Here is an 11,405-nt window from a genome sequence, read left to right on the forward strand (position 1 = left end):
TACACTGACTGGCAGAAGCTCTCTCCTGGTTTTCAGCCAGGGTCCTTCTCTCCCAGCCCTACCTAAAAATGTCAGGATTTGAATTCGTGACCTGCTGCTCTACCCACTGAGCAATAAGCGCTTCCCGATAGGTGTTAGGTGTTTTTCCTTTTCTGGATGACGGGGCTCCAAACCTCACGTTTCATTGCAGGATTTGGAACCCATCCCTTCGGAAGAGACTGGACCCAAGTGTGGTATGTTGCACCCGTGGGGTTTTTTTTTCTCTATTTCCTCCCTGCTATATCCTGGGGGCTCAGGGCAGCTTTCCACTCTCCCCCACCCACCCTGCAAAATGACAGTGATTTCCTCGCTGGGCGAAGAAATCAAATTTTCAGGCCAAATGAAATGAGAATGATATTGTAAACTTAAAACCTATTTAACACACGCTTACCTGGACGCACTTTTTTTTACCCTGGCTTTTGACACTTGATGTGTGTGTTTTTAGGACCCACCTCACTTGGAGGATTGTAGCGGGTGGCGCTGTGGGTTAAACCACAGAGCCAAGGACTTGCTGATCAGAAGGTCGGTGGTTCGAATCCCCGCAACGGGGTGAGCTCCCATTGCTCGGTCCCTGCTCCTGCCAACCTAGCAGTTCGAAAGCACGTCAGAGTGCAAGTAGATAAATAGGTACCACTCCAGCGGGAAGGTAAACGGCGTTTCCGTGCGCTGCTCTGGTTCGCCAGAAGCGGCTTAGTCATGCTGGCAACATGACCCGGAAGCTGTACGCTGGCTCCCTCAGCCTATAGAGCGAGATGAGTGCCGCAACCCCAGAGTCGGCCACAACTGGACCTAATGGTCAGGGGTCCCTTTACCTTTACCTTTATCTTTAAGTTGTTTTAAACTGTTTTTAACACTGTGCTTTAATGTTGTGACTCATGCATGGCACCTTAGGGTGGGGGGGTAGTAATAATAATTAATGATAATGGTGTATTATGGCACCTGTAAAAAAACCCAAACCAACAAATTTAAATATTTATTATTTGTTAAACCCACTGATTTTTTTTCTTTAAAAAAGTAACTCAAAGACTCCTGTGCCTTTGAGTTGTTTTTTAAACGCTTTTTCATTTTGATTTAAGTCGTTTTGCGATAATGTAAGCTGTTTTGAATTGTTGCAACTCACCCTGGGACCTTAGGGTGAAGGGCATATTGTTGTTGTTTAATAGCAACAACGATGAATTGGAGCTCACCTTATCAGATGAAGGGCTCTGCTCAGACACCACACCACACACAAAAGTGTGTGCACCTGCATCTTTTGTAATGTTATGTTGTGAACTGCCTTGATATCTACAGATGTAGGGCAGTATATAAATTTAATTAATAATAATTACCGTATTTTTCCGTGTATAAGACTCCCCCATGTATAAGACGCCCCCTATTTTTTGGGACTCAAAATTGCGAAAATGCACTATCCGTGTATAAGGTGACCCCTTACTTTAAACTTCAAAAATTTAGGAAAAAATATAGTCTTATACACGGAAAAATACAGTATTATTATATTAGGATCAGACTCCGGCTAAATGTGGTGGGTGGACAGGGTTGCCCACCTGTCAATCACATGACATCATGATTACCGTATTTTTGCCCTATAAGACGCACCAGACCATAAGACGCAACTAGTTTTTGGAGGAGGAAAACAAGACCAAAAATATTCTGAATCCCAGAAGCCAGAACACCAAGAGGGATCTGGCTTCTGGGATAGCCTCTTGCTGTTCTGGCTTGTGGGATAGCCGCGCGAAGCCTCTTGAGGGCAGCGGGAGGAAGGCTCCCCCAAGAGCCGCGCTCCATTTAAAGTGCTCGCGGAGCGTGTGCGGCTCTTGGGGGCAGCCCTTCTCCCTCCTCGGGGAAAAGCCCCCAAGAGCCACACGCACGCTCCACACGGCTCTTTAAAGGGAGCGCTGAGCAGAGCCTCACGCCTGCATTCGCTCCATAAGACGCACACACATTTCCCCTTACTTTTGAGGAGGGGAAAAGTGTGTCTTATAGAGCGAAAAATACGGTACATCGCCTTATTGGTTGTCTGTCAAACTCCCTTGCACAGGTTCCCAAGTGCCCCTACAGACAGACGGGGAGAATTTTGCACGGACCCTCAACATTCCACGGCTACTGAGCATGCTCAGTCCTCATTGGACTGAGTTCTGGGTGGGAACCCCTTTTTGGGGGTTTTTAATGGGGCAGTGTGGCGTTCTTCACCTTGGGATCCCCCTAAGTATATTGAGACCAGGCTTTCTTACTCTCTCTCTCTCTCTGCTGACTTCGTTCCAGTTCCATTTCTACTGCCACTCTCAAACCTTGCCCGTTCTTTAATTTCCCCTGACTTCCTGTCTTGTTCTCTGCAGATCTTTCCCCAAAAGCCAACATGCAGACCTTGGACTCGCCGAAGCTGAAGGTCCTTTATGCCATTCCCATGGAAATGAGGTGAGGAGGAATATCTTACAACAACACGAAATGTCATGAAATGTCACTGCATTTGGGTGTAAATTTCTTTTCTTTTTTCTTTTTAAATAATTTTTATTGAATGGTTTTATGTTACAAAAAACAATACAGCCATACTACCACTAAGTATAATTAAGAAATAAAAATTACATACATCGATATTTAGTTTGTTATTGGTTATTTACCGTCTTATTTCCTCCCAAACATTGCATACAACAACACACATATGTGCAGACACCCACACACCCACACCCGCACAGAAAATGATAATAATGAAAGTAAATATTTTTCCCCCTTTTATCTTCCAAAATCTTTTCTTCAACTTTGACTTCCTGTCAAGTCCCTTTGCATATGTTTTATCTTACATTCGAATGTACACAAAACAATAAACCTTTCAATATAATTTTTCTAATACATTCTGAAAACATAATAAATCCTTAATTGTAGTCTACCTCCTTTTAGTTCCTTTATCACTCGAATGCTAGCATGGAGTCAAAACTATTATTGTATTTTTAAACATATTTTTTATAAACATCCCAAATTTGGGTGTAAATTTCTACTTGTATGCATATATTTTTTTGCAAAGTGATTTCCCCAGTCATGTTATTTTCACGATTATATGCACTTCTACGCACGCTTTGCCTCGGCATATTCATTTTTGCATACATCACTTGGCTGAAGACCTACATTGCGAAAAATTGAGAAGTGCACATTTGGAAGGCCGAACATAAGAAGAGCCCTGTTGGCTTTAGTCCAGGGGTTTCCCAAACTTAAGTCTCCAGCTGTTTTGGACTACAACTCCCATCATCCCTAGTTAGCAGGACCAGTGGTCAAAGATGATGGGAACTGTAGTCCAAAAACAGCTAGAGACCCAAGTCTGGGAAACCCTCCTCTAGTCCAACATCCTGTTCTTACAGCCAGAAGCCCACAAACAGCTCCTGAGTGCAAGACCAACTCTAATCATTTCCCAGCAAGTGATAATCAGAAAAATACTGGACAGTAGCAGGAGAACAATAGCCATTGATAATGAATTTGTACAGTCTTCTTTTAAAGCCATCCAAAGTAGTGGCCAGCACTGCCTCCATTATTTAACTATGCACTGTGTGAATAAATCCTATAATAATAATAATAATTTATTATTTATTCCCTGCCCATCTGGCTAAGTTTCCCCAGCCACTCTGGGCGGCTCCCAATCAAATGTTAAAGACAGTACAGCATTAAATATTAAAAACATCCCTGAACAGGGCTGCTTTCAGATGTCTTTTAAAGATAGGTTAGCTGCTTATTTCCTTCACATCTGAAGGGAGGGTGTTCCACAGGGGGGCCACCACCGAGAAGGCCCTCTGTCTGGTTCCCTGTAACCTCACTTCTCGCAATGAGGGAACTGCCAGAAGGCCCTCGGCGCTGGACCTCAGTGTCTAGGCTGGATGATGGGGGTGGTGACGCTCCTTCAGGTCTACTGGGCCGAGGCCATTTAGGGCTTTAAAGGTCAGCACCAACACTTTGAATTGTTCTCGGAAACATACTGGGAGCCAATGCAGATCTCTCAGGACCGCTGTTATGTGGTCCCAGTGGCCACTCCCAGTCACCAGTCTAGCTGCCGCATTCTGGATTAATTGCAGCTTCCGGGTCACTTTCAAAGGTAGCCCCACGTAGAGTGTATTGCAGTAGTCCAAGCGGGAGATAACCAGAGCATGCACCACTCTGGCGAGACAGTTCGCGGGCAGGTAGGGTCTTAGCCTGCGTACCAGATGGAGCTGGTAGACAGCTGCCCTGGACACAGAATTAACCTGCGCCTCCATGGACAGCTGTGAGTCCAAAATGACTCCCAGGCTACGCACCTGGTCCTTCAGGGGCACAGTTACCGCATTCAGGACCAGGGAATCCCCCACACCCGCCCGCCCCCTGTCCCTCAAAAACAGTACTTCTGTCTTGTCAGGATTCAACCTCAATCTATTAGCCGCCATCCATCCTCCAACCGCCTCCAGGCACTCACACAGGACCTTCACCACCTTCGCTGGTTCTCATTTAAAGGAGAGGTAGAGCTGGGTGTCATCTGCATACTGATGAACACCCAGCCCAAACCCCCTGATGATCTCTCCCAGCGGCTTCATATAGATATTAAAAAGCATGGGGGAGAGGACGGAACCCTGAGGCACCCCACAAGTGAGAGCCCAGGGGTCTGAACACTCATCCCCCAACACCACTTTCTGGACACGGCCCAGGAGAAAGGAGCGGAACCACCGTATAACAGTGCCCCCAGCTCCCAGCCCCTCAAGACGGTCCAGAAGGATGTTATGGTCGATGGTGTCAAAGGCCAAATCCTACCTTTTTATCCCTCCTGAATCTTCAAATGCTTCACTTTGTTGGATGTATAAAAGCTCCATAGTTATGAGAAGGGAAGGGAAACTCTTCTCTGTCTACTTTCGTCATTTATACATTCCACCCCTGCACCCCAACTCTTATTTGCCTCTTCTCTGAACGAACAAGCCCAAAATGTTGTAACCCCATTGGGCACTTTCTTTGACTCCTTGATCATCTCTTGACTTCTGTGATTGGTGTTCTCCTGCTAGGTACCGTATTTTTCGCTCCATAAGGCGCACCGGACCATAAGGCGCACCTAGTTTTTAGAGGGGGAAATCAAGAAAAAAAATCTTATTTCCCCCCCAGCCCCAAAGAACTTCTGGGGCTGCCAGGGGAAGCCCGGGTTCCCCCCCCCCAGCCCCAAAGAGCAAAGAAGCCAAGACTGCGAGCGGGATCCATCCTGCTCACTGTATTGGCTTCCTCTTTAGCCGCGCACAACCTCTCCAGCCGGGAGAGGCTGTGCGTGGCTAAAAAACCCATAGCCGCGCATAGCCTCTCCCTTTAAGGAGCGCGTGGCTCCTGCGGGCTTTTCTACAAGGACAGAGAAGGGACTGACTGGCCACGTCAGTCCCTTCTCCCTCCTGGGGAAAAGCCCGCAAGGGCCGTGCAGAGCTTGTGTGCGGCTCTTGGGGGCTTTTCCTGCCTGCCTCCCCCCTGCATTCGCTCCATAAGACGCACACACATTTCCCCTTACTTTTTTTGGGGGGGGGAGTGCTTCTTATGGAGCGAAAAATACGGTATTTTTAACCGAGTACCAGAAGAACATTTTGATCGGTGTTGTGACTTTCCTTCCAGAACTTTGTTCTTGCTGCAGATGTTAGCAGATTGCTTTAAGGATGTGGGCTGGCTGTTCTCCATAGCAAAAGTCGTCGGGAAAGCTGCACTGCTGGTGTTGGATACCGTTCCGCAGACCCCCTTCTTCTGGGCCATCCATCTCACAGAGGTTGGTGCAAACCCCAAATTCGTTTTGGTTAAACTGAATGTGGCGAATTCAGGCTTTTGCTGAAGGGTGCACCGACCCCTCTCGCTCTCCAGGCTTCGCGGACCTCTCCGCAAGCAGCGGGAGCGCTCCCGATGCTTGCGGAGAGTTGCCTGCATGCCGAAGCCTGCGCACGCTGAGATCAGCGCGTCCAGGCTTCGCGGACCTCTCCGCAAGCAGCGGGAGCCAGCGCTGGGCTCCCACGGCTTGCAGAGAGCTGCCTGTTTGGGGGCTGGGGTCGGGGGAAGCTCGGGCCTCCCCCGCCCCAGCCCCGCGCCTGGGGGGGAAATAATTTTCCCCCCTTTATTTCCCCCCAAAAAAACTAGGTGTGCCTTATGGGACGGTGCGTCCTATAGGGCGAAAAATACGGTACCTGGTGGATTCCATGGCAAGATCCAATTGGCTAGATCCAATTGGTGCTCTGTGTCTACTACAAGTTGTTTAAAGAGCGCTTTAGCCTGATCATATTCCATTCTAAGTAGAAGACCTGGAGAGAAACCCAGGGATGAGATTTTAGTTGCCTCTGCCTGTTTTTCACATAGATTGAAAATCATCATTCATAGTTAGCGGGCCAAGGCCACGGGGAAATAGTTTAAGCCAATAATTGAGTGTGGTCACCCACACTCCAGCCTCCACTTTTGTGAAGCCTGTCTCTAGCCTCAGAGTAGCATTAGAGACACATTTTGGGACTTGAAGGACTGACCTTTGAAATTTGGATTGCGCCATTATTTATTGTAATTGATTAGTGTAAACTGTTTAATTATTATTTGCTGATATTAAATATTACTGTTCACTGTTGTATTACAGTGGATTATTGAATATTGCTTGAATTGATATAAGTCGATTATTTCAAAGTTATTGGGACTTCTTTGTATTGGATCAGATTATCAGGCGTATGTGATCGTTGCTGTGTGTTTTGTTGTTTCTTCAGCTTGTATACCGCCTTATGTACAGTAATTCAGAAAGACGGTATGCCACTTAAAAGAGAAATGAAATGCTAGAGGACTTTTGCTTGTGTATGTGAACGTTCAACAGGAGCTAAAATACACCGGATACTGTTTTTGCTGTTAAAAATGTAGGAATGTCATCAGGCTATGCGGATGCTGTTTGGGGCCTTGGCGGAAAGTGAGTCTTGTGCACCCTTTCTGACAAAGAAAGAGGTTCAACAAGGGACACGCTGCTTGGCAGAGTGCATTGTTGGGGACGAAGGCTATGCCTGGAACAGGTGAGGGGATTATGGAAACAAATACACGTTACGCGTTTGGGATTGAGAACAAATCATCTAGTTAAGACAAATGGAGATATCTGCAGGTGGCTGTTAGTTATGACGGCACAGTTGAGCCTCCCTGTGCCACAGCAGTATACCTTGGGGGTACTGGAGGCTGGGGACTTACAGCAGGGGAGGTCGCAAGCTTCCCAGCGACACCTGGCTGCCCCTCATTGGGAACAGAATACTGGGTGGAAAATTAAAAGCGGAGGTATCTTTTCTCTCTCTCTCTCTTTTGCCCCTCTCCCTTTCTCAGGTGCTGGGTTGTGGAGAAGGTGGAGGATTTGGCGGTGGTGTTCTTTGTGGATTTTGGCCGCTCTGCCACTGTCCCGCTTAATTCCCTGCGGAAGCTGGACAGGGATGATGTCTGGGCCATCAAACCTTTGGCACAGCCGTTTGCGCTCCAGGAAGGCAAGTGAAGGCAAAAGTCAGTGGAGCGGGGAACGCAAATTTCACCCTTGTGCTGTAGGATAAGCTGCTAACAACGCTGCACCCCCCCAATAAAAAAATAAATCTGAAGAGGTTAAAAAGGTAAAGGGACCCCTGACCGTTCGGTCCAGTCATGACCGACTCTGGGGTTGCGGCGCTCATCTCGCTTTATTGGCCGAGGGAGCCGGCGTACAGCTTCCGGGTCATGTGGCCAGCAAGACTAAGCCGCTTCTGGCGAACCAGAGCAGCGCATGGAAACGCCGTTTACCTTTCCGCCGGAGCGGTACCTATTTATCTACTTGTACTTTGACGTGCTTTTCAACTGCTAGGGTGGCAGGAGCAGGGACTGAGCAACGGGAGCTCACCGCGTCGTGGGGATTCGAACCGCCAACCTTCTGATCAGCAAGTCCTAGGCTCTGTGGTTTAACCACAGCGCCACCCACGTCCACTGGCCAAATCCAGTAACTGAGTGTCTGGCGGAGGCAGAGACAAAAACCAAAACCCTGGAGAAGTGGAATGGAAGGCCATGACTCCATATTGCAGCATTTTTGTTGCAAGTCCCTCTTGTACTGCTTACTGAATAATTCCTTTTGACTTGTAGTTTTTTCTTCTTTTGCAGAGGTTTTCCCACCTCAACTCATGATGAGAAAAATCCTGGAAGGGAAGGTGGTTGGCCCATTGCAGACAGAGGTAAGGACAGAAGTGTCTTGCAACTGTTAACGTACAGAGGAAATGATTTTTTTTTGTCGTCTTCCAGACTTTTGATAGCCACAGAACCTATTCTCTGTCCCCTGAATCGACATGGATGAATCCTCAAAAAGTTTATTTTAAAAGTGGCCAGAGGATGAGTGATCTGATTGCAGAGGAGAGCCACAAATTGATCCATTAGATGTGCCTCCAGATGGGAGGAAGCTCCAGAACAGCGACTGTACGGAGAATCCCGATTCATATATCACATTAACCAGGGTGCCCAAACTTTTATCAAAGAGGGCCAAATTTGATGAAGTGAGCATACATGAGGGCTGACCAAAATTGTTCAGCTTTTTTTAGGATTGAAGTTTATGAACTTTTTTTAGGATTTTACCCAAGGAGATAAACTGCCACAGGGGCTGGATTAAACCCCCCAAAACGGACTTTGGACATGCTTGCGTTAAACCATACAGTGGTACCTCTGGTTAAGAACTTAATTCATTCCAGAGGTCCGTTCTTAACCTGAGGTACCACATTAGCTGCTGGGGCCTCATGCTGCCGCCACGTGATTTCTGTTCTCATCCTGAAGCAAAGTTCTTAACCCGAGGTACTATTTCAGGGTTAGTGGAGTCTGTAACCTGAAGCGTCTGTAACCCAAGGTACCACTGTAGTTGAAAATGAACCTGTGGTTCAAGGTGAACTGAAACGAGTCTTCCCCTAACTCTTTGGTTGCTCTGCAAACCAACAGCAGTCAGGGTTTGTTATTGGTTTGCTGGTTTGTCAAGAGAGAAACGAACAATAAGCCCAGGTTTGGATAAGAAGAGTCCTGCTGTATGAGGCCAAAAGCCCACCTCGACCCACATCCTAGTCTCCCAGTAGGGGAAATCCACACTGTTTTAAGGCATTTCCCTGTCCTCTCCTCCCCCCCCCCAACTGCATATTCACATCACCACCATTAGCACATATGGCTTCGCCTAGAGCAGGCACCCCCAAAATCGGCCCTCCAGATGTTTTGGGACTACAACTCCCATCATCCCTGACCTGACCACTGGTCCCGTTTGCTAGGGATGATGGGAGTTGTAGTCCCAAAACATCTGGAATGCCGACTTTGGGGCTGCCTGCCCTAGAGAATTGTGGGATCTGCCATTTATAGTTCCTAACACCCTTGACAAAATAGAGCCTGGTTGCTAGATCAGGCCAGTGACCCATCTAGTCCAGCACAGGCCCTTCTCCCAGTGCCCAACTGGATGATAATTATTACAATTTTATTCTCCATATGCCGCCCATCGGACTGGGTTCCCCCAGCCACTCTGGGCGGCTTCTAACATATATAAAAACACAATAAAACACCAAACATTAAAAACTTCCCTAGACAGGGTTGCCTTCAGATGTCTTCTAAAAGTCAAAATAGTTGTCGATTTCCTTGACATCTGATGGGAAGGCATTTCACTGCCGAGAAGGCCCTCTGCCTCGTTCCCTGTGACTTCAGCGAGGGAAATGCCCAAAGACCCTCGGAGCTGGATGATGGGGGTGGAGACGCTCCTTCAGATGCCTCTGGGAAGCCTGCAAGGATCAGAGCACAACAGCGGCTCTCCTTGCTTGCAGTTCCCAGCAGTGAACTACCTCCAAGATTAGAACGCAGCCATCATTGCTACTGGACACTGAGAGTCTTATCCTTCACATTTTCACCTGCTGGGGGCCATCAGTACATCTTGCGACAGCAAATTTGCCCCCAAGCTTTGCGGAAGAGCAATGCCTGTGGAAGCGAGTCCCAAAGTTTAACAATGCAGTGCCGGAAGTACTTCCATTTGTGTGTCCTTAATCTTCCAACACTCAAACTTCATTGATCTCCGAGTTATGAGAAAGGGAGAAAAACATCTCCCTGTATTCTTTTCTCCAAACCATGCATTATCCTAGACACCTCTTACGTTACCACCCATCCCAAATTAATGCTCCCCAAATGTTGTAACCTCTTCTCATGGGAGATCTACTCATGCCAAACTAATTAGCTTGTTTCCTGGGAGCAGAGTTGGTGTGCAGTGGTAACTTTTCAGTTTTGGGCTCCTCATTCATGTTAAATAAACTCTAGGTTTTTAAAATTGCTGTTTAATGCGACAAGTGAATCATCCAGAGGTGCAACAGGCATCTCTTCCCATGGTGGATAATTCTGCTGAAGCTCTGCAGAACTGGCTGACCCAAAGAAGCAATGCTTTGATCCCTTAAATCCTAGCAGAGGCAAGGTCTGGGTATCATGCAGAGATGAAACAGGCACCTCTACGCTCGCTGGTGCGTTTTAGCTCCTGTGTAGCACACAGAGTTTAGGGAATTAACTCACTGGCCGCTTCCTGCATGTTCTGAGGGTCAATGCAAGTTGGAGATCACTCTGCCCAGAATCTAAATCCTGCGCCAAGAGTTCCAAAGTGTCTCTGGAAACCTAGCGATTCTATGCGCAGCTAATGCATTTGGTGTTTGTTTTAATTCTTCATCTACTAGGCTTGAGAAACTAGAAGCACAGCTTGGGAGTCTCAGTGGGGATTTACAATCACTCTCCAAATTTCTCTTTGCATTATGTTAAGTTCTAACAGCTTTTTCTATGAGGGGAAAAAAACACATTTAACCAGCTGGATTACAACTGAACCCCGTGTTTACATCAAATTCCTAAAAACATCCCCACATGGGCAGCCTGTTATAAGGGCTGGATGGGTCAGGATGGGTGTTTGGGGGCAGGGAGATGTGTTTAAAATACACTAATATTTTTTTCTACGTCTTATCTTGGTAACTTTTTACAGCAACACATTTTGAAGTTTGCCATCAAAGATGAGTAGGAGGAGGAAGTTGTTTAAAGAAATTCTGGAGAGAACATCCGACAAGCAAGCTGATGGGCTCTTGGGGAAAAAAAGGATTGTAAATTGTTTTTGATGGGAGATGGGGTAAGCAGAAACCTTCCTGTTTCTATGCATCCCCCCCCCCCCCCGTATCTGCTTAAAACAAGGCAGTTTAACTGTGCCTTGTTGCGGCAGGAAGGAAAAAAATGTCTCTTAATTTAAAGCATTTTGCATATTAGTGGTGTTCAAAGATGGAGGGTTTGAAGAGGCAAGGAATGTTGAAATTTTGCCTATTGATTGGAGCCTGTTCTTCCCACCTTGTTTCTGTAGTTTAGTTGATTAAAACCAAATATATACATGTATACCTAAAACTTGGTTG

General features: G+C 46.9%; 1 protein-coding gene across 5 annotated transcripts in view; it reads left to right on the forward strand.

Annotated features, from left to right (window-relative positions):
- TDRD10 (tudor domain containing 10) overlaps nucleotides 1–11,136 on the forward strand; it is a 30,700-nt gene extending 19,564 nt beyond the window's left edge. For all 5 annotated transcript variants that reach the window (XM_053368706.1, XM_053368710.1, XM_053368707.1 and 2 more), the window contains exons 7-13: nucleotides 191–233; nucleotides 2,376–2,454; nucleotides 5,632–5,779; nucleotides 6,895–7,040; nucleotides 7,339–7,493; nucleotides 8,131–8,201; nucleotides 10,991–11,136. In XM_053368706.1, coding sequence (XP_053224681.1) covers nucleotides 191–233; nucleotides 2,376–2,454; nucleotides 5,632–5,779; nucleotides 6,895–7,040; nucleotides 7,339–7,493; nucleotides 8,131–8,201; nucleotides 10,991–11,026 — 678 coding nt within the window. In that variant the 3' untranslated portion in view covers nucleotides 11,027–11,136. The remainder of the gene's footprint in view (nucleotides 1–190; nucleotides 234–2,375; nucleotides 2,455–5,631; nucleotides 5,780–6,894; nucleotides 7,041–7,338; nucleotides 7,494–8,130; nucleotides 8,202–10,990) is intronic.
- The last annotated feature ends 269 nt before the right edge of the window (nucleotides 11,137–11,405 follow it).

Source organism: Podarcis raffonei, chromosome 16 (assembly GCF_027172205.1).
Source record: "Podarcis raffonei isolate rPodRaf1 chromosome 16, rPodRaf1.pri, whole genome shotgun sequence".
NCBI lineage: Eukaryota > Metazoa > Chordata > Lepidosauria > Squamata > Lacertidae > Podarcis > Podarcis raffonei.